General features: G+C 42.0%; 2 protein-coding genes across 2 annotated transcripts in view; both read left to right on the top strand.

The window, feature by feature from the left end:
* NDRG2 (NDRG family member 2) overlaps positions 1-21,150 on the top strand; it is a 307,888-nt gene that overhangs the window by 61,958 nt on the left and 224,780 nt on the right. The window lies entirely within an intron of this gene.
* LOC132584529 (von Willebrand factor A domain-containing protein 5A-like) lies at positions 1,521-20,015 on the top strand. The gene is made up of 13 exons (XM_060256432.1): positions 1,521-1,610; positions 1,909-2,111; positions 3,846-4,068; positions 5,150-5,322; positions 11,193-11,307; positions 11,465-11,643; positions 12,523-12,611; positions 16,124-16,268; positions 17,249-17,328; positions 18,311-18,425; positions 18,707-18,871; positions 19,028-19,131; positions 19,782-20,015. Exons 1-13 carry the CDS (start codon positions 1,571-1,573, stop codon positions 19,993-19,995), a joined length of 1,845 nt encoding a protein of 614 aa, XP_060112415.1. The 5' UTR covers positions 1,521-1,570; the 3' UTR covers positions 19,996-20,015.

Here is a 21,150-nt window from a genome sequence, read left to right on the forward strand (position 1 = left end):
TAACTGCAGCTGTTTGGGTGCTGAGGGATAGATCCTCTGCTTTCTGCAGAAGCCCTCACAGGCCATCTTAAACTTTACTGCAGATAGGTTTTGATGGCCAAACTGTGGCTCCGATTAACCAGGGGAAGTTGGGGGACAGGGAATAAGAAAGGAGCCCATTGACACTTTAGGTTAACACCATTTATCCCAGTGTCACTTTTTGCGAGTCATGTTTTTTCAGGGGCCACTTCTTCAGTTTCATGACCTGTAGTGGTTCAGTCACCCAGGGCAGTCACAGGTGGGGCCTTGCACCCTAGAGATGAGAAGGGAAAAAGCAGGCAAGGTTACAGATGTCAGTCTTTGTCAGTTCTCCTGTTTCTGCCCCTTCTCACTCTCTTGGCTCTTCCAGTTCCTTTCTCCTCAGTAAGCTCAGAATTCAGCCCCCAGTTCTTCAGCCATCACCCCATTTCACTCTGGCTTTTGTCTGGCTCCTTCTCTTGAAATGCCTATTTTAAAAACTCGGATTGATTCTGCTGTTCTTACACAGAAATCCTTCCTTGCTTTTTTCTCTGCAGCCCCTGCTGTATGCTTGACCTCTTTAAGGGCCAGTATCTATGCAGAAAGCATCAACCTGCAGTCCGGGGTGTAGAAATAACATCAACCATATCTATGTAGAGAAAGCATCAACCTATAATCTGGGCTGTAGAAATAATATCAACCATACCTATATAAAGAAAGCATCAGCCTACAATCGGGGGTGTGGAAATAATATTGGGAAAAGTGGGTTGGCTTGCTATGTTCTTGCTGGGATATTCTCCTTCAGGTGGGTGGGGCTGAAAGGGCTCTCACAGCAGCTGCCCTTTCAAGGACAACCTCTGCCAGAACTATGGCTAACCCAAGGCCAATCCAGCAGGTGCAAGTGGAGGAGTGGGGAATCAAACCCGGTTCTCCCAGCTAAGAATCCACACACTTAACCACTACACCAAACTGGCTCTCTGTGGCACCTCAGAAGATGACTTCGCTGAAGAATCCAGAAAACCTACCTTCTTCCAACTTTCCTCTTGTAGCCTAGTTAATGTTTTCTATATGTTGTGATACATCAGCAATGTTAGGAAAAACAATTTCAGCATCTTATGACACAATCCTGGTAACTCAATGTGATAGCCTGGTTTTCCATTTTCAGTTAAAAGTCTTGCACAAAATGTGGCTTCTAATCCATACTTGTGAAAAACATTGTCAGCAGTATCTATTCCAGATGAATCATCCTACAGAAAATGGCTCTGGCAGTCTCAGTTTTTAAACATCCATTGTCCATTTAATCCTTTAACTGATTAAACTGGAAAAACAACTTTAGAATTTGAAGTAAATCCAGTAGAATTTGAAACAGATCCAATTTGAGTCATGGTGAAGTGTGAACACAAAGCTGTATGAGGGTCTAGCAGAATTGCAGGAAGTTTTTATTAGGTTCATGATTTCAAGTGTTTTTTGTCCCTATAACCAAAAAAAAACCAAATTCAGTTTTTGTTTTTGTTTTGTGTAGCTAGAGTTCACTCTGCATGCCAGCTTTGTCTCCAGAGATCCTCATTTAAATATGATAGTCTGTGGCCTCCTCAAGACCTCTCAGGAGCCAGGTAATCACCTGCATGTGGTTTATTCAGCTCTGTAAAGTGTAGAATGGTAATATTTTGCATAGCACTAAAAACTCAGATCACTCATAGAGCTGATATTTTTCTAATAACTTTTGATAGCAATCCAACTGGCCATCTTAGTACGAAGGAAGCAGAGCTGACTTTGTTGGCTGCTGGGAATGGTTCCCCCACCCTAAGCTGCTTAGTTTTGAATTCTGGGCTCAGGGTCTCCTCCTCTGGTCCAGGCCAGTTATTGAGCTGACAATGTTGATCTTACTTGTTCACTGTTCCCTTGCGCCAGTGCCCTTGCAAAGCATCTCTGTGGATGTGGTGGTCCACGGCTTCGTGGCTGATGTAGCATCTGAGCTTCAGTATAAGAATGAAGAAAAGAATCCTGTGGAAGTTACCTTCGTTTTCCCTCTGGATGATGAAGCTGCTGTCTATGCCTTCGAGGGCCTGATTGGTGGGACACGGATTGAGGCTCAGATCCGAGAGAAGAAAGAGGTGAATGGGCTCAGGGAAGTATGGGGCAGAGGGGTCTTTGGGAGTGTGGGGGCTTAGTTTCAGAGGGGAACTGGAGACTTTTCTTAGGTAAGAGCTTCTGTCAGTTGAAGGGAGGAAAGGTGAGATGTGAATGAGTAATAGTGTAGCCATGTCATTGAAGGCCAAGTAAATAAGTGAGGGAGGTGTTTACCAGAAAGTTCATCCAACTCTGTTACCTGTGCTTTACCTTATAAGGGCAAACTCGTCTTTAACCAATTTCCTGTTTCCTTAGACTATAGTAGTCAGCTTGTATTGCGTTTGTAACATTGAATAGATAGCATAATTGTATTCTTAAAAGTAAGTAAAGAAAAAAGTATAGATTGCTTTCTTATTGGTTCCAGTTTGGTGCAGTATTGAGTAATGTATTGATTGGTGGTCTTGCAATATAAACTTTCTTAAAAATGCCAGAGATGAACAATGTAATGAGGCCTGCATCGTAAACTTTCTTCAGAAAAGATGCTTTCCTTGATCTTGAGTTTTCACTCTAGTCAGTAGCGATTTGGACCCCTTCTGTGAACCCAGCTGAATTTTATAATTTCTCCATCATAATAAGCCCAAATGTACTGTTCAAAACTACGTCTTGCTGCCTAGTTCGTATATTTTTAGAATTATTTAGTATGAAACTGGACAAAGATCATATAGCATAGCATTAATAGGCCAGTCTGGAAGAACTGGGAGAAATGTCAAGGAAGTAGAAAAGATGTCCCTGGCCTAACTTGTGGCTATACCTGAGGAAGAAGGGAAAGGGTGAAGATCCATTGTGATTTGAGCTTACATGCTCTTCCTACCAGAATCACTAGAAATAAAAGTGCACCTGCATTGTTAGTCTAAAATCAAAAATATTTTATTGAATTTGATATACTATTGCTATTGCTGATTTGATTTGATTGTTGTTCTAGGGCCACTTGGATATCTGAGCAATGAAGAGAAAGATTATATTTACTTGCTAAGTATTCAGCATTTCTTCTGAATCCCTGACCCTGTTTGCTATATAAAATACTTATATGCTGTCTTTCTTAACAACCTCAAGTACCTTACAAAAAATATGACCCACAGGTGACCAATATTTAAAATTTTAAATCAAAGGTATTTTGGTTCATGTATTTAAGGAGACCACTTGGGTATATATAAAAATACTTCAGATTTTTCTGTGAACTTGGAGCCTCCTTCGGGTTTGTAGAATATTTCCCCATCTGTCCCTGGCTCCATCATATGGAGTTTTTGCAACTCTGGTTGCAATTAGAGATAATGTTACTGAAGGGAGATACCTATATCAAGGTATAAAGTGATGGAAATGTACAGTAAAGACAAGATAAAGAAAAACATTTTGACTGCTGTTCAAATCAAGGTATAAAATGATGACAATGCTAAAGGCAATTACTTTTAGTACAGTTCAAATTATACAAAAGCATAATCAGAACCCTGTGTCACATCATCGGTTTTGACTGATGTATGTTATCAAAATGCCTCAACTAATGCTCAGCAAAACATTTCAGGTATGAGAGCCACATAGAAAATCATCTTATCCTAGTCAGAGTTAATTTCATCTCTAGAGAGCATCCTTTTCCAAAGCATTTCCTAGGGACAGCCTGTTCATCAACTTAAATAGCATACTTTATTTTGTGTCAGTGGCAAGTAATTTGCACCATGCCCCCGGCACCCCTAACGCTTCCTCCTCTCCCTCTCCTAACACAGGCCCAGCAGGAATACGAGGATGCCCTGAGTGAAGGACGGGAAGCCTTCCTGCTTGAGAGGGAGACGAACACCAGTGACATCTTCACCTGCAGCCTGGGAAACCTTCCTCCCAATGAGGAGGCCACGTTGAAGCTGCGCTATGTCCAGGCATTGGCTCCGGAACCTGATGGGGCCATTCGCTTTGTCCTGCCTGCTGTGCTGAACCCTCGCTATGTACCCCGCGGTATAGATGAGGATGGGTAGCCATGTTTATCTGTCTGTAGCAGTAGAAAAGAGAACTGGACAAAAGGGGTCAGATCGTTTGGACCTGTGACCATGGTACCTCCGACCATCCTTCTTTGCATTGTCCTCTGTTTTAGAGGAATGGCAGGTTTATGGATGGCTACTTTTTTTCTGAGCTCAAATTTTAATAAATTTTTAATTTCATAACAAATACAACCATTTTTTTACAACTTATAGCATAACAAAAAGAGCTCATTACAAATATTCCAAGTAATAAAGATCAGTAAAGTATAAATCTAAATATTTGGTCAGCATAGAACTAACAGAATCAGATCTTTCATTAATATAAGTTAAAAAGTCAAACCACTTTCCCACAAAATTATTTTTCAGTGAAGGAGTTTCAGCTTGTATTATTTGTGATGAGATTTTATCTTTTAGTATAATCTCTCACACCTTCTCATTCCACTATTTAAGAGAGGGGACGTTCTTTGATTTCCAAATCTGGGCTAACATTTTACCTGCCAACAGAAGTAACACAATTAGGTCTGCTTTCAGTTTTAGTTGTAGTTCATCTGGCCAAAAATTAAGTAAAAAGTAATATGGATGGCTGCTTTTAAATAGAGGGATACATGTAATAGAGAAACTAACTATTTATGGTAGCCAAAATGAATCAAGCCAGTCTGTAGTCCGGGAGAAAGTCCAGCACAGAAGTCTAAGGTCAAGGACCTTCAAAACAAAGCCAACGTTTTTTCCCCCAGCAGTACCAAGGAGCAGTGGGAGAGAAATGGCTGCCCATCCTTATGGCTGCAGTTGACAATTATCTCCCCTCAACAAATGTCTCTCCCAAGGGCAAAGGAGGCCTGACTGATTGGCCAAGGGCAACTCTTCTGGCATTTCATGTTTAAGTAGAAATCATTCAGAAACATTTTCTCAAGTGTTATATGCCATTCTGCACCTGTGGCATGTGTTCACTCGGCTGAAAGATAGTGTGCATAGATAGTGTGTATAATGTGCACTGCTGGTGAATTAAGACAGGTTTTTCCCCATCTTATAATGATGGTATTTCCTATGTCTCTCTGTAGGGTCAGAAGAGAACACCATCACCCAGAAAATACCACGAGTGCCCAAGGGAAAGCTTCCCTATACCCTCAGTCTCTGTGCCACACTGGAGTCCTCCCATGGCATCAACCGGGTAGAATCAAAATGCACCCTGGAGCCCCTTCGCTACACAGTAGAAGACAAGACTGCTGCCCAGGTGAGGATGCTGAGGATCTTTTATGCTAGTGGTTGTTTTTTTAGGAGGGTTATTCTCCCTCCAGAAAATTCATGTAAGCTGTGCCCCATATTGTTGCTGTTCCTGCTTAAAGCTTACATTTCAGCTCAACAGTTCACAAACATGTGCCTCAACAGCTGAAGTCTAGATCTACAAGAGGATGCTTACAGTGCCTGTTCTAGGGCGTGTGGCGCTCCAGGCAGGCTCCCTGCCCACTGTCCGCCCTCCACAGTGCTGCAATGCAGCACCACGCTCTGTTCCCCGCCCCCCATCAGAGCATGCCATGCCGAGGCTGGACCCTACCAGCTTTGATGTGGGCGGCGCGCCATCTAATGTGTGCGCAGGAGAAAGCTCCCCTCTCCTTCCTGGAAACAGAAGTGAGGGGGATCGAAGCCAGTTTGGTGTAGTTGTTAAGTGTGTGGACTCTTATCTGGGAGAACCGGGTTTGATTCCCCACTCCTCCCCTTGCACCTGCTAGCATGGCCTTGGGTCAGCCATAGCTCTGGCAGAGGTTGTCCTTGAAAGGGCAGCTGCTGTGAGAGCCCTCTCCAGCCCCACCCACCTCACAGGGTGTCTGTTGTGGGGGAGGAAGGTAAGGAGATTGTGAGCCGCTCTGAGACTCTTCGGTGTGGAGGGCGGAATATAAATCCAATATCATCATCATCTTCTCCCGCGCGCATTTCAAAGGATTAGATGCTGCGCCCGCCGCATTGAAGCTGGTAGGGCCCAACCTTGGAGCAGTCCTCTGATTGCACTGGGGGGTGGGGCGGGGCGAAGCGCAAGGGAAGGGGCAGGTGGGGGGGGAGGCAGGCAGGCAAGCAAAAAGGCGGTGGTTGTGGGCACCGGGGTGGGGAGCCCCATTTGGCACTCCCCTCCTCTTGGCACCCTAGGCAACTGTTTGCCTAGTGGGAGAGCTGGCCCTGGATGCTTAATGATTAGCTGTTAATCATAACAAGGTTCAAGGTTTTTTGCCTTTTTGACAGTAGGAATAATTGAGTCTGCTAAAAACCGTGTACCACTCTAAGGTGGCCTGAATATAATCCTGCACTGTATCGTGACTAAATAGAAAGGGAAAGTCTAGAGGAATACTGCCCATAAATGTACACCCTTTTTAGCATTTCAGCATGGTGATGCCACAGTGCACTTCAAATGCATGGAGCTAAGGGCCAGTAAATACTTAGGCAAGGAGTATTATAGCACAGCTGAATACATCATTATAAAGAACTTTAGTCCCCTTAAAATTCTGTTCTGACTCAAAATTTGGTTCAGGCTTTGAATGTGGCCGGCTTATGAGTTAATTAGAGTTCAACACTGCCTTGCTGAGAAAGAGCAGAGTGACCCTGTGAAGTACTGATGGTGCAGCTGCAGAGGAGGAAGTGTGGAGCCTGGCACCAATTTGCCACATTTCTTTCAGTTAAGCCCATGATCTGGGGCCAGGTCTAGCTGCATATTGACTTTGCTCCTTCCTCCCAGGTCAGACCACCATTTAGGTCACCTGTTCACCCATTGGTTCTACATTTTTGGCTATGTGTCATCTCCAAAGGACCTTATTGGTTCATAAGCATGGAACCATGAGGGGCTCTTGCTCCATAAAAACAGTATAATTCTAATCTGTTCTCAGCTTGATGATGACTAATCCAATCCAAATACCTTTTGTTTTTATAATTTTTATTGATTTTAACTATAAAAAGAAAAAGCATAAGCATAGATTAAGAAGCATTAAAGAGGGAAAGGGATGGATACAGAGTGGGAGACCAGAAACAAAAGAAAAATGCAACTATATCAGTTACATTTCTACCTCCAAATGAAATACCCAATTCTGGGAGAGCCAGTTTGGTGTAGTGGTTAAGTGTGCGGACTCTTATCTGGGAGAACCGGGTTTGATTCCCCACTCCTCCACTTGCACCTGCTAGCATGGCCTTGGGTCAGCCATAGCTCTAGCAGAGGTTGTCCTTGAAAGGGCAGCTGCTGTGAGAGCCCTCTCCAGCCCCACCCACCTCACAGGGTGTCTGTTGTGGGGGAGGAAGGTAAAGGAGATTGTGAGCCGCTCTGAGACTCTTCAGAGTGGAGGGCGGGATATAAATCCAATATCTTCTATCTTCTTCTTCTTTCTACCTGCAAGTATTAAATTTTCCCCTTATATTTTACCATCTTTATCTTTCATTATACACTTTTTACTAACTATTACTTAAAATACAAGTCTAAACTATTCTTCTTCAGCACATATAAGTATAAAGAAGTCAGAGAAGTCTCAACACAGAACTAACTGGCTAAGCTTAACCATATTAAAAATACAGTAACGTTATTTTAACAATGTCGTCATTAAAATGAGCATAAGAAACAAATATCTTTATCCTTCTAACTTACTTATTTCAAATGGAAAGAAAAAAAATCAGATTTAAAATATAAAACATAGAGAGAGAGAGAAGTGATAAGCAGGGAAAAAAACATAGTAATTTATCTGTCTCAGTATAAACAATTTCTCCAAACAAACATATTAAGAGCAGATCTACCAGATTACAGAATAATTGTGTTGTCTACCTTTTTAAAAATTGATCCAAGTTAAGTATTTATTTATATAAAATTCTTTTCAAAACTTTTCAATCCTTTAACTCTTATATCCATATTGCTCTAGTAGGAACAACTTAATATGACCCAACAATCTCACTTGGCCTTTTAAAATCGCATGTCAGTTCTTGTTGAGAATTCCATATCCAATTACCCACAGAGAGAAAAACAGTTCTTCCTGAAAATTTTCCACGTCTTGATTTTTTTGCTGAGATGTACCTTCTCTCTCCTTAGTGCAGTCATCCCTCTCAGTAAAAATAGTAAAGATCCCACGCCACTTGTTCCTCTTGAAAAAACTTCAATCAGTCTTGATTTCTGGTCCTTCTTTTTAACTGCGCAATAAGGATCCATTTTGGTTTTCTTCTGTTCGCTTCCCAGCGGATCACTCTCCCTTTCCAGTTCCACAGAGGTCACCGAGATCTCTTTAACACTCTGCTCAGGTAGATTTGAGATTTCGCTAGCTTTCAACATAAAAGCTCCCATTTGCTTTTTTATCAACTTTGTTAATGAACCAAGATCTTGCTTTAGAGAAGTTATGGTAACCATTATATCTTTTTTGTAAAACATTTCGCTCCGTAATGCCATTTTTCTCTACCAAATAACTCAGTCTATTAATCCAAGTTGAAAAGTAATTCAGAGACCCAGTTAGTCTGTCTCTCCAAATCTTCTCCAACCGTATGTTTTGATTGTTGCCATTTCAGTTGCACTCAGGTGGCAAAGACAAATCTCTCTAAAATATATCTTATTTTTGTTCAGACCATATTATAGCCAGGTAATAGTCTCATTAACACATATTCAATTATAATCTGGGTCGATTTGAGTATCTATATTCAGTCTAATCCAAATTGTTGCCAATGCTCAAAAGTTGTTCTTTGTCTTTTCAAAGCCTCATTCACGGGAAAGTAGGGGGAGAATCCGCCTCTTTCCCTTCTTTTGAATTGTCCCGTTTGTTGTTATGTAAAACGACCCATTAGCCAGTGGTATTGAAAACAAACTTACTTGCCGAGTAGAATTGCCTTGCTTGAGGTAGGAAAGCGTTGCATCAGAAGAAAAAAAAGAACAAGCTGTCAGGTGTTCACCTCTTACTGCATGTCAGGCTCTGTTCATTTATGATATTAATAAAAGCTGCTACTAATCATATTAAGTAATGCATAGAAATGCCTACTAACATAGAAGCCGGGGTAGCAAGGAGGGAGGGGGGAAGAGTAGAGAACAACTTCCCAGGAATATCAAAGGTTGCCAAGATCTCTTTGAAGTAGACAGTATGTGCCAGATTCTCACCTCCTACCCAGAGGCCGCAAGGACATTGCCTCCGGGAAAAGTAACCACCAACTGAAAAGATAAGGGGGGGGAAGCGTTGGGAAAAATCTCACATGCAAAAGCAACCTTTTGTTTTGGGAATTAAGGGGTAGAAATGATTGCTTTGATGTAGAAGGTTAAAAGACAATGGTTCGAGCTGATCTCCATCAGTTCCAATGCCTGCCTTGCTGGAGTAACTCTGAAGTATCCAATAAATGCAACTTTGTTTCAAAATACTGCTTACTTGTGAGCTTCAATGAACCCACGCCTGACACTGCAGTAATGGCGATCATGGCGGCGGAGCTTTGGGGCATACAAGAAGGGCAGGAACAGCCACCGCTATGCCCCTGGCTTCTTGCAAAGCCCCATTACCAAAGGAAACCCCTTCAGGGTCTCCCTGGAGATGCCATGTCTGTGGCACCTCTCCAACTGCCTGATTCGGAGGGGCTGCTAGAGACAAGCTCAGCAGACCCCCACTGAGCTCAAGGCGACATAACCCGGAAACCCCAATCCAAATACCTTTATTGGCATAGAAGTAAAAAGTACAGCATGGCAAATTTACACAGAGTTTCAGTTATAAAAACTAGTCAAGCATCAAAAAGGGGAGCTTGATGATGACTACTTGAAACCTAGCCATGTAATCTTGCTCACTTTTGGCCGTCTTGGATAAATGCTTACATGGGCCATACAGCGCTGGCCTGTGGTGACACAGGAGTAGAGCCACTCTGGAGCACTGGAACTTCCATATGAATAATGGATCATATCTTGGAATCAATGTGATCCAGTTTTAGTTAGCCTTTAAATCTCTAGTGCTGTTGTACTGCTATCCCTACAGTCTTTTATTTCTGTTTAAAGTATTCTTGGACTTTAATAAAAATATATATTTAATTCATTTTGTGGTTACTTGCTTTCACAGTCTAAAATCAGAAGCCTAGACTGGCTACTTACCAAAGCAGTCGCCATCTGTGAGGAACTCCTTCTGTGAGCCTTCCTCACAGGGTGGTTTTTCTGGTTTAGACCCAGGAAGGTTAGAGGCTTTGCCCTGGCTTCTGACTTCTGGGTTAGAGAAAAGGGGCTGGTGGTAGATTACCAAGCTGGTGTGTGAACACTCATACTCCAGAGTTTTGTAATTTTGTATTGCAGCGCTGCACCAGAAGGCTTTTGGCCCAAGCTGGGCCAGGTGACCTTACTAATCACACAAACATTGACAATAGAATGTGACTGAGTGGGGAATGAGAAAATTTACCACCACTCCCTGAATCTCCATAGTTCCCCCTTGCATAAACAGAAAAGCTTTTTGAAGTGAAGTTTCCAAGGCCACTGCAGTATGGGAGGAAAGCTGATGTTCAAGCATACAGGAAAAAAACTCTGGAATATTTTATATCAGACAGTTTCCTAAATCTGTATATATGTCAATAATATCTACATTATGGGTATTGGGAGTTATTTGGGGGCTCTCTGGTCCTTTTGTTAGACCACCTTGATATAGGAATAAGCATTATCTATCCTGTAATTGTTCTGTTCCCTGTGTTATCTGCATGAGTTTCTAATCAAGGCATGCCTTCTCATTGAAAGGAGAGGAGCCCAGAATAATGACTCATGCAGGTGGTTTTCTTATGTGTTTTTACCAGGTGTCATTCAGTGGTCAAGGTCTGCCCAGTCCAGAAAAAGAGAGTAGAATTAGTGAAAGCTGACTACAAAGACACAAGGCCAGAGCAGTGAATTATGCTGCGGCAGAGTGAGCAGCCTTCTCTGAGATTATGTTTTGGATTCCTAGCAGCTTCAAAATGTAATTGAGGTAGTTCTTACAGTACACCAGTAGTTCTGTCTGGGCAATGATTTTGGGAATATTCAATGTTGAACATATGACAAATATTTTTACATATAAAAGTAGATGATTTGCGGTTCTTATGGAAGCTGACATCCTTCCCAGCCTCTGATAACTTCGTTCTGTTGCTTGTTTTTTTTCTCTCTCTCTCTCAAAGGTCTCCTTGGCTAAAGGGCACCAATTTGACAGAGATGTGGAGCTGCTGATTTACTATGAGGAAGTTCACAAGCCCAGTGCAACCCTCGAGGCTGGGAAACCTGGAGCTGCATCAGGTGGGCAAGCCATAGATGGGGGATGAAGTGCAGGGGATTCTGGGAGGTTCCTCTGGCCTGCGTGGGAATGGCAGGCCAAACACTTGGTGAGAAGAGTATGGGTACTTAATTTGGATGGAAATCCCTACTGAATTTCCTTTCTAACTGTACTAAACAGGTTCCCTGATGGGGGACCCAGCCCTTCTGGTTACCCTGTACCCCAGTTTACAGTGCACCACCAAGCCAGGCCTGAATGCCAGTGGAGAATTCATCTTCCTGCTGGATCGCTCTGGCAGCATGGATTGCAGCACTGATTACAACATTCCGAATGCACCACAACGTATTCAGAGTGCCAAGGTACCTATGAACCAATCGGGCCCAGTGCTAGGACCTCCAGCACCCCAGGCCAACACCAGGCTGGCGCCCCCCTGTCCCCCCGGACCTGCCCACTGCCACGGGGAGGGCAGGCATGGTGATGCAGCAGGGGAGGGTTGAGTGAACTCCAGGTGAGCCACTCCTGTGCAATGCACTCTTTGGACTGCAGTGTGCAGCTGTGGCTAACTCACAGCCCCTGTTCAGCCTTGAGCAGACCCAAGAAAGCTGAACAGGGGTTGTGGGCGAGCCGCACTGATGTCCAACCCATCTCCTCTGACCTCGGCTTCCATCATGAGAGAAGCTGGGCTCAGAGAAGCTGTGCCAACACTCCATCTGGCTGCATTCACCTTCAAGGCCAGAGCAGCCAGGTGGGGTGCATTCTCCTCTGAGCCCAGCTTCCCTCACAAGGAAAGCTGGCTTAGAGGAGAGCACACCCCAATGCACTGTCCCACAGCTCTCAGCTTCCTGAGTCTGCAACCCAGAGAGCTGAGAGGGGTGGTGGAGGGGGTACCCAGCGGCACCCCCTAGGTGAGGCAGCACCCTAGGCAGCCACCTACCTTGCGTACTCCTACGCACCAGCCATGTAACCAATTAGATGCTGCAGCTTCTGAAAGATTAGGTGATGTGGAAGTTGAGGAAAGAGACAGAGTAGGAAACTAGAGAGGAAACAGTCTGTCGAAAGATGGAGGATATGCAATGATGTGGGAGCAAACTGAGAAAAATATGAGAAATTGGTTGTACTAAGGGAGGAAGTGCAGTAGGCAAGGAGACCGGAAGAACTGTGGAAGTATAGACATAATGCTGAACCAAATACAAAATGGACATTAAGGGTGACTCTTGTTTTTCTCTCTCCCATCGCAGGAGACCCTGATTCTCCTCCTGAAGAGTCTCCCTCTGGGATGTTTCTTCAACATTTATGGCTTTGGATCCACCTATGACTCGTTCTACCCGTGAGTGTCAGAATGTAGCAGGCGTGTCAGTCCCCTTCATTCCTTAGCCTTCATCTTTCTCCTGATTCCTATCTAAGGGATTGGAAGAAGAAAGGAAGTTCTGGTTCACTGTTAATCTTGATCTGCTAAGGCCAACAAAAAACACAGTAGTGGTACCCATCCTGTCCAGTGCACTTTGCTGTCCTTGTTTTCGATGCCACTCCTGTATGAGTTTTTATGTTTCTGTTTTATTGAATTCTTTACATATTGTACATATTTTAATGCTGAAATTATATAATGCTTGCTATCTTGTGGACTGACCCTCTTTGGTGGAAAGGCGGCACAGAAATGTTTTAAATAAAATCATAATTCTTTTGACAAGAGAAAAGTTTTGAATGATCCAATTGAAAAAATAGAAATTGAAGCAGCAATCAACACAATGAAAAATGAGAAATCTCCCGGGCCAGATGGATATACAGCTAAATACTTTAAAACTTTTAAGGATGAATTAATACCAAAATTGCAGAAGTTGATGAATGTAATAAGAACAAAAGGGAATGTACCAAATACATGGAAAGAAGCCGTTATTTCCTTGATACCTAAAGAAGATAGAGATGCCACAAATGTGAAAAATTACCGACCAATCTCGCTTTTGAATAATGATTACAAAATATTTACAAGAATTCTGGCAGAACGACTTAAACAACACTTGATAAATTTTATAAAGGAAGATCAAGCTGGTTTTCTTCCCAAGAGACAAATAAGAGACAATATTAGAACTGTTGTAAATATTGTAGAATATTATGAAAGACATCCAGAAAAAGAAGTAGCATTATTCTTTGCGGATGCAGAGAAAGCATTTGACAATTTAAACTGGGACTTTATGTTTGCAGTGATGGATAAGATGGAGCTTGGAGAAAGCTTTATAAGAATGATAAAAGCAATATATTCTGAACAAAGGGCAAGGTTGTGTGTTAATGCAGATCTTACAGATGAAATGAAAATCAGCAAAGGTACTAGACAAGGCTGCCCGCTTTCACCATTGTTGTTTATAATGACTCTTGAAATTTTATTGATGCAGATTCAAGAAGAAAAAGATCTAGAAGGGTTACAAATAAAAGGATATACCTACAAGTACAGAGCATTTGCTGATGATGTAATGTTTATAAATGAAAATCCCATACAAGTTACACCTTTGTTATTAATGAGAATACAAGAGTTTGGGGAGCTGGCGGGACTTTATATAAATAAAGAAAAATCAAAAATTTTGTGCAAGAATATGCAGGTAAATAGACAACAAGAATTACAAAGACTAACGGGCTGTGAAGTTACCTCTAAGGTAAAGTACCTAGGGGTAGAGATAACAATGAAAAATATTGATTTGTTTAAGAATAATTATGAGAAGCTATGGCGTAGAATAGAGGAAGATGTGCTAAAGTGGAACAAGCTCAATTTGTCATTGTTGGGCAGAATAGCTGCAATAAAAATGAATATTCTACCAAGGATAATGTATTTGTTTCAAACTATTCCCATTGTGAAAGATGCTAAACAGTTTGATAAATGGCGAAGGAAAATTTCAGAATTTGTGTGGGCCAGGAAGAAACCAAGGATTAAAATGAAAATTTTGACAGATGCAAAAGAGAGAGGTGGATTCCAATTACCAGATTTGAAATTGTATCATGAAGCAGTTTGTTTAGTATGGATGAAAGAATGGATAACATTGTTAAATAAAAAACTTTTAGTGCTGGAAGGCCATGGAAAAAAATTTGGCTGGCATGCATACTTATATTACAGAAAAAAGAAGATGGATGGCCTTTTCTCTCACCATTATATAAGAAGTAATCTACTAAATGTATGGATAAAGTATAAGAAATATGGTGATGAGAGGAGACCTTTGTGGATAGTGCCAGCTGAAGTGATAAAGATAACGGCTAAAACAGCCAAAGAAAAACGGCTATCATACAACATTACTAAAAATACAAAGTGGAAAAATAGAACTGAAAACTTCAGAAGAACTGAGTTACAAATATGATTGGTTTCAAATGCAACAAATAAGAAGTTTGGTGGAGAATGATATTAAAACCGAAGGAATAAGGAAGGAGCAAACAGAAATGGAAAGAGTTCTGCTTGGAGATAATGAGAAATTAATTTCAAAAGTATACAAATTACTTTTACAATGGTCTACGGAAGATGAAGTAGTGAAATCTCAAATGATAAAATGGGCAATTAATGTAAATAAAGAAATAAAGATGGAATCTTGGGAATATCTGTGGAAGATTTCTATGAAACTCGCAACATGTCATAGTATTAAAGAAAACTGTTTTAAGATGATGTATAGATGGTATATGACTCCAAAAAATTAGCAAAGATGAACAACAAGATGCCAGATAGGTGTTGGAAATGTAAAAAGCACGAAGGCTCTTTCTACCATATGTGGTGGACTTGTAAAAGGGCTAAAATGTTTTGGCAAATGATTCAGCAAGAGATTTCTAAGATTTTGGGATATGAATTCAATAAAGTGACAGAGACTTTTCTGCTGGGATTACAAATGGAAAAATTTCCAAAAGAAGACAGAATTTTAATATGGTACTTGCTCTCAGCTGCTAGGACATTGTATGCGCAGCTATGGAAGCAAGAAAAAATACCAGAGAAATGGGATTGGATTACAAAAGTTATGTCATGGAGTGAAATGAACAAATTAACAAGAAAACTAAGAGACTATGATTTGGAACTTTTTAAGTTGGAGTGGAAGAAATTCAGAAGATACGTAGAAAAAGAGTGGAAAATAAAAGGACATTGGACAATCTTTGATAATGATTAAGGTTTTTAAAATAAGAATATAACTTTTGGGGCTTTTTCTTTAACAGTTAAGGGTACCTTTAATATTTACTTTCTTTAAGTAAATAACACTGGCGGGGGTCAAGTAACGGGGGGAGGGGTGGGGGGAAGTAAGATATGGGGTAGAAAGTTTTTTCTTTTATTTTAAGCTTTTATAAGTTGTAGATATAGTTTTGCTACCATATGTTACTAATAAAATTGTTTATCCATATAATTCTTTTGACAAGAAAGGTTAAAAACCACAAAAAACTTCGCCAAAGATGTTGGAAAGAAAAGAGAAGACAAGGCTGTTGGGGTTTTGCACAAACTACAACTTTTAATACTGGTCCTCACACCTGCTTCTTTTGGAAGGCACATCTTGGACTATAGAAACTTTCTTCTCCTGTATTGCCACCATTCATCTTCCTGTTCCCGTTATTGCATTCCTAGCTGACAGGTTTCTTGTTTTCTGCTGGACAGCAGTGTCCTTCCTCTTACTTATTACCTTGTTAGTGGCAGTAACTTATTGTCACTAATCGCTTGAATTTGAGTTAAAGAGGAATGTTACTAGACTACTGTGCTGGAGAATAAAAGGATAGTTTGGGTCACTTTGTAGATGCTTGGGACAGTGTGGAGAGTAGTAATGTGGTTAAAACTCTTCAGAAATAGGTCATCCACATCTTTGACTTTGTCAGTTCATCTTATACCCTCTTCAGGCAGAGTGTCGAGTACACCCAGCAGACCATGTCAGAATCTCTCCAGCGTGTTAAGGACTTAGGTGCTGACCTAGGGGGCACAGAAATTCTGCAACCACTGAAGACCATTTACAGCCAGCCATGCCGAGAAGGACATCCTCGTCAGGTACTGAGAACTCCACTGGGACCTAATCTCCCTGTTTACAATAGATAGGATCAGGTAGAGGTGGAATTCTAGCAGGAGCACTTTTGCATATTTGACCATACCCCCCTGATGTAGCCAATCCTCCAAGAGCTTAGAGGACTCTTAGTACATGGCCTACTGTAAGCTCCAGGAAGATTGGCTACATCAGAGGACTTGGTCTAATATGCAGAGGAGCTCCTGCTAGAAAAAAAGCCCTGGACCTGGTAATTACGAGTGCCCCCCCATCAAAATACTGACTAAGGCTTGACTAAATAATGACTAAGAATGGACTAGCCTGGACAATCCAGGTCAGGTAAGATAAAGGGTCCCAATTACAGGGTCCCTTATTTTTTAAGTTTGCCATTGCCCACATATAAGCAAGCACTTAACAACTACTGAATGTCTTGACATCTCCTCAAACTGCCGTTAGAATCAAAATAGAATCAAAACAGTGTAGAATAGCACCACACTGTTAGATCATTTTGTTTTATTGTTTTAGCTATTGTAAATTATTTAATATATTTTAATATTTATTAATCTTATTGTTAGACTCTCATGTTGTAAGCTGCCCTGAGTCTGCCTCAGTGGGGAGGGTGGGATATAAATCAAATAAATAAAGCTTCTCTGCTGTGGAGTCAGCACCCTCTCTGCTGTGGAGCTGCCAGTGGGGATAGTTAACCATCATAATGTTCATTCCAACTGGTGGATTGCTGGCACCATATTGCCAAACCAGAACTTTTACACACACACACAAAATCCAGTGGCACCTTCTTGAGTATTTTTATGCATACTCCAGTTTGAAAAGCACTGGAGAAATCGACAACTTCCAGCATTGGAATCACTCAACTCTTTAAAAGGCTCAACTAGACACAGAGAGGATGAATAAAACCTCCCCCGTGTCAATGGGTCTCCATAGATAAGTGTTTGGACTCCAATCTCACACCTCTCTCTTTTTCTTTCAGCTGTTTGTGTTCACAGATGGAGAGGTATTTAACACAAATGAAGTCATTGCAGAAGTTCAGCGTCACAGCAGTTCCCACAGGTTGTAACTAAGAACAAGGCATCAAACTATCTTTTCTCTCTGTATCCTTCTTTGTATCACCTTCTCTGCCCAAGTCTCATCTGTCTTCCCCTAACTAATATCTCATGCAATAGGAAATCAGATGTCACCCAAATCATGTTCATCCTGTGGTTAAATTAATATAAATAAAACAAGGTATATTTCTTTGTCACATAATCCACAAGAAACTATTAATAACAGTTGGGTATATTTGGAAATGTGAGATAGCAGCTTTGTGCCGTCCCCTGAATAAGCAAACAGCGCTGATACTGTAGACTGAAGGCCAGACTAGATATGAAAGATCTAAAATGAATGACGATCTGAGAATTCTCAAGTTTCTTCAGTTTTATTTAGAAACATTATAAAGAATTTGGGCCGGGTTCATGTCCTGGCAGTGAGGCGACGCATAAAGAGAAACCTCGAAATTCAGTGGCATGATCCTTGTATGGGCAAGTCCACTCCCTTATGTGTAAAATGGAGGTAATATTGTTTTGAAAAGTGGAATGTGAATATGAGGAAAGAGAAACACTGAACATTTCACAACTTACCTAGATACATGGTGTTGTTTGAAGCATTTTTCTGCTCACTAAACTCTGAAATATTGGAGTTCAGTTGGGCTAGAGAAACAAAGCTGAAATAGACCAGGGCATTAATTTAAGGTTAAAAGGTAGGTTGAATTCCCCTTGTCCCCTCACTGCAGTTTTGTTTACAACAGATGACACACTTCATCACCTGTTGAGAACTGCAGGACAGGAAGAAAAAACACCCAGGCCAATGGTGTTATGCCTTTCTGTGCATTCACTGCAAAGAAGAAACTTAGATGCTCACAAAATGGGGAATTCTTTGTCTTATTTGTCAGGGAGGATGAGACTATGTGACTGTAATGCAACCAAATAAAATGCAATGCATGGTTTTGGTTTTTGGATACATTTTTAAACCCCATTTTTTGCCCCTTTCCTTGCAGGTGCTTTTCCTTTGGGATTGGTGAAGGGGCCTCCACAGCCCTCATCAAAGGCATTGCTCAAGCAGCTGGAGGCAGCGCTGAATTCATCACAGGCAAGGAGCGCATGCAGGCCAAGGTGAGGAGGATCCTGGAGCCCAGATTTGGAAGAGAGCACTGTGCCATTTCTACACCTAAAGCTTACTAATTTAATGTCCATTGCCTGCTGTGTGCTTAACAGCCAATTGCCTGCTGGGTGCTTAACAGCCAATCTGTAAAACATCTCAGGATAAAATAAAGAGAATTCTTATTTCATGGTTGTTCTGGCTTCAGAAAGCATATGCAACACCATTTGTATCTTATTTGGCCAAAGAACCCTGCTGTCTACTTCAGACCTATTTATGTCTCTTCCCCCTTCAGGCCCTGCAGTCTTTAAAGAAGGCTCTGCAGCCAGCAGCAACAAGGATCTCTCTGCATTGGGATTTGCCTCCCGGTCTTGAGGCCAAGCTTGTGGGGTCCGGTCCCCAGGTCATCTTTGAAGGGCAGCGCAGCCTCATCTATGCCCAGATCTGTGGACAAGATCAGGCAAGCAACCTCCACCAAGACCCCAAAGACTGACAATCCATCTCCCGTAGCCAAGGGAGCTCCAGGGCCTTTTGAGGCCTTAGTTCTGTTGCTATCTATATTCCCAAAATGTATAACTCCTTTCCTACTACTCTGCCAATTTCCTTTTCTCTACAGGCCTCAGGTGCTTCAGAGGGGTCTGTTGTGCTGCAGTACAACTTCCAAGACCAGACTTTCACAGATACGTTGAAGTTCCCAGTCCAAGCTGAGAAGAGTGACAGGTAGGGCTGTCCTGTGTCTGTCCCCTCTCACCGGCCAGTGTGATCGAATTTAATTGTGAAGAGAATTGTAAATGTTCGAAGGAGGGGGAAAAAACATAATTGAGGGGAGAAAGTGTTCTACTTTCACCGCCTGAGGATTCTTTCTAGGGTTTTTTTGGGGGGGGGGGTTAGTTTTTCATCTAAGAGTATTTTTTTTCTGATGGGTAAGTTAACAATTTTGGGAAAGCACTAAAAACAAAAACCTCCTGTGGAATATTTTCTCTTTTCTAATGAATAGAGGTACACTCTTAGAATATAATAATGAATAGAGGTACACACAAAAAAGTCCATCTAATGAGCATCCAAATATAGGTTCATTTCGTCAAAGTCTTCCTCGGGAGTATACCTATTTTCTTCAAAGTCATCAGCCTCTTGTTACAATTCAGTGCTTATTTTGGGAGCAAGCTAGTCCTTAACCTCTTCTCAAACCAGTTGCAAAAACCTTCTGAATTTGGCTGGTAAAATTCTCTGTACTTGAATTTGGGATATTGGTTAGATTTTAACAGTCATAGGCAGAAAATGTGTGTGTAGTTGAGGTAGTTCCATTCTCCTCGGCTATGAATTTAATAGGTTGCGACAGAAGCTCCCTTTCTCTTCCGCTCTTTTCCCAGGCTCCTTGTTCATCGTTTGGCAGCTCAGGCCTTGTTGCAGGATCTGGAAGGCACTGGAGAGAAGGATAAAGAAAAGCAGAGTCTGGCCCTGCAGACGAGTTTGAGCTCTGGGGTGGTGTGTTCCCAGACGTCCTACGTGGGGGTGAACACAAAGCTGGGCCAGCCAGTGCAAGGCCCCCTTATCCACCGAGATGTCCCCCATGCATGTGAGTGAAAGAGCTGGACTTAATTACAGAAGGGCTCATGAACTGAACCCAGGGAATTGGCAGAAGTTCTCTGGGTCTGTAGAATGGTAGTCCAGGGACTTCAGATCTCTCCTGTCTTGGATGTGATTATATGAACATATGAAGCTGCCTTATACTGAATCAGACCCTCGGTCCATCAAAGTCAGTATTGTCTACTCAGACTAGCAGCGGCTCTCCAGGGTCTCAAGCTGAGGTTTTTCACGCCTACTTGCCGGGACCCTTTTTTAGTTGGAGATGCCGGGGATTGAACCTGGGACCTTCTGCTTACCAAGCAGATGCTCTACCACTCAGCCACCGTCCACCAAAAAGCCTGGTTTGTGGTTTAGGAGTGCTGCTTGACACAGCAGTCACTTTAGAAAACCAAATGGTTGCTGTGGCTTGTAGTGCTTATGCCTAGCTTTGTCTGGAACATCAGTGAGTCTGTTGCATGTTTAGTCCCATCTAGCCAGAGTGAGTCACACCTTTGTTCCATCAAGACTGGACTACTGCAGTGTGCTCTACTTGGGGCTACCCTTAAAGAGTGTTCAGAATGCTGCAGTTAGACTGCTGGTTGGGGGCATCTGCTGGGAGCACATGTCCCAGATACTACAGCAATTACACTGGTTACAGATCTGCTCCAACATGTAAAGCCACTTCCGACATGGATTTTACATATGCTGTGTAAAATGGGTGCCCATTTAGAATAGGGTGATCCACTAAGGAAGTAGGCTAGAGGAATTAATGGCTAATTGTTTTACCTGTGATCAATGCTCCCTGTGGCCATTGCCGTGGAGTCTTGTGAGCAAAAATTCTGCTTCATGAGCTACTGTCATTAAAGTTGTGAGCTACTGTATAAATTAGTTTGCTCTGGGGCCATTTTTCCTGAGCTAAAACGAAAATGTGCAAGCCAGAGGCTAAAAAACTGTGAGCTAGCTCACACTAACTCAGCTTAGAGGGAAACTGCCTGTGACTTTTAGCTAATCTGACTAAACAGAACCTTCACATACAGGGGAAGCATATGTTCGTGAGACAGAAGCTTAGTACAAGCGGTGGAACACTATCATCTTCCCAGCCCAGTTCGTGTTTCCCAGGAAGTGCTGTCTAGCAGGAGTTGGAGACCAAATGTGGTACAACATGACCTTTAC

The sequence above is a fragment of the Heteronotia binoei genome, chromosome 15 (assembly GCF_032191835.1).
Source record: "Heteronotia binoei isolate CCM8104 ecotype False Entrance Well chromosome 15, APGP_CSIRO_Hbin_v1, whole genome shotgun sequence".
NCBI classification, from domain to species: Eukaryota; Metazoa; Chordata; class Lepidosauria; order Squamata; family Gekkonidae; genus Heteronotia; species Heteronotia binoei.

What these genes read in the sequence shown, in the direction of transcription:
- LOC132584529 (XM_060256432.1), top strand. Translation starts at nt 1,571, where the DNA reads ATGATAGTCTGTGGCCTCCTCAAGACCTCTCAGGAGCCAG. An exon ending in CCCTCGCTATGTACCCCGCG is followed by an intron (nt 4,069 to 5,149) that starts GTATAGATGAGG and finishes GTCTCTCTGTAG; the next exon opens with GGTCAGAAGAGAACACCATC. An exon ending in AGGAGCGCATGCAGGCCAAG is followed by an intron (nt 18,426 to 18,706) that starts GTGAGGAGGATC and finishes TTCCCCCTTCAG; the next exon opens with GCCCTGCAGTCTTTAAAGAA.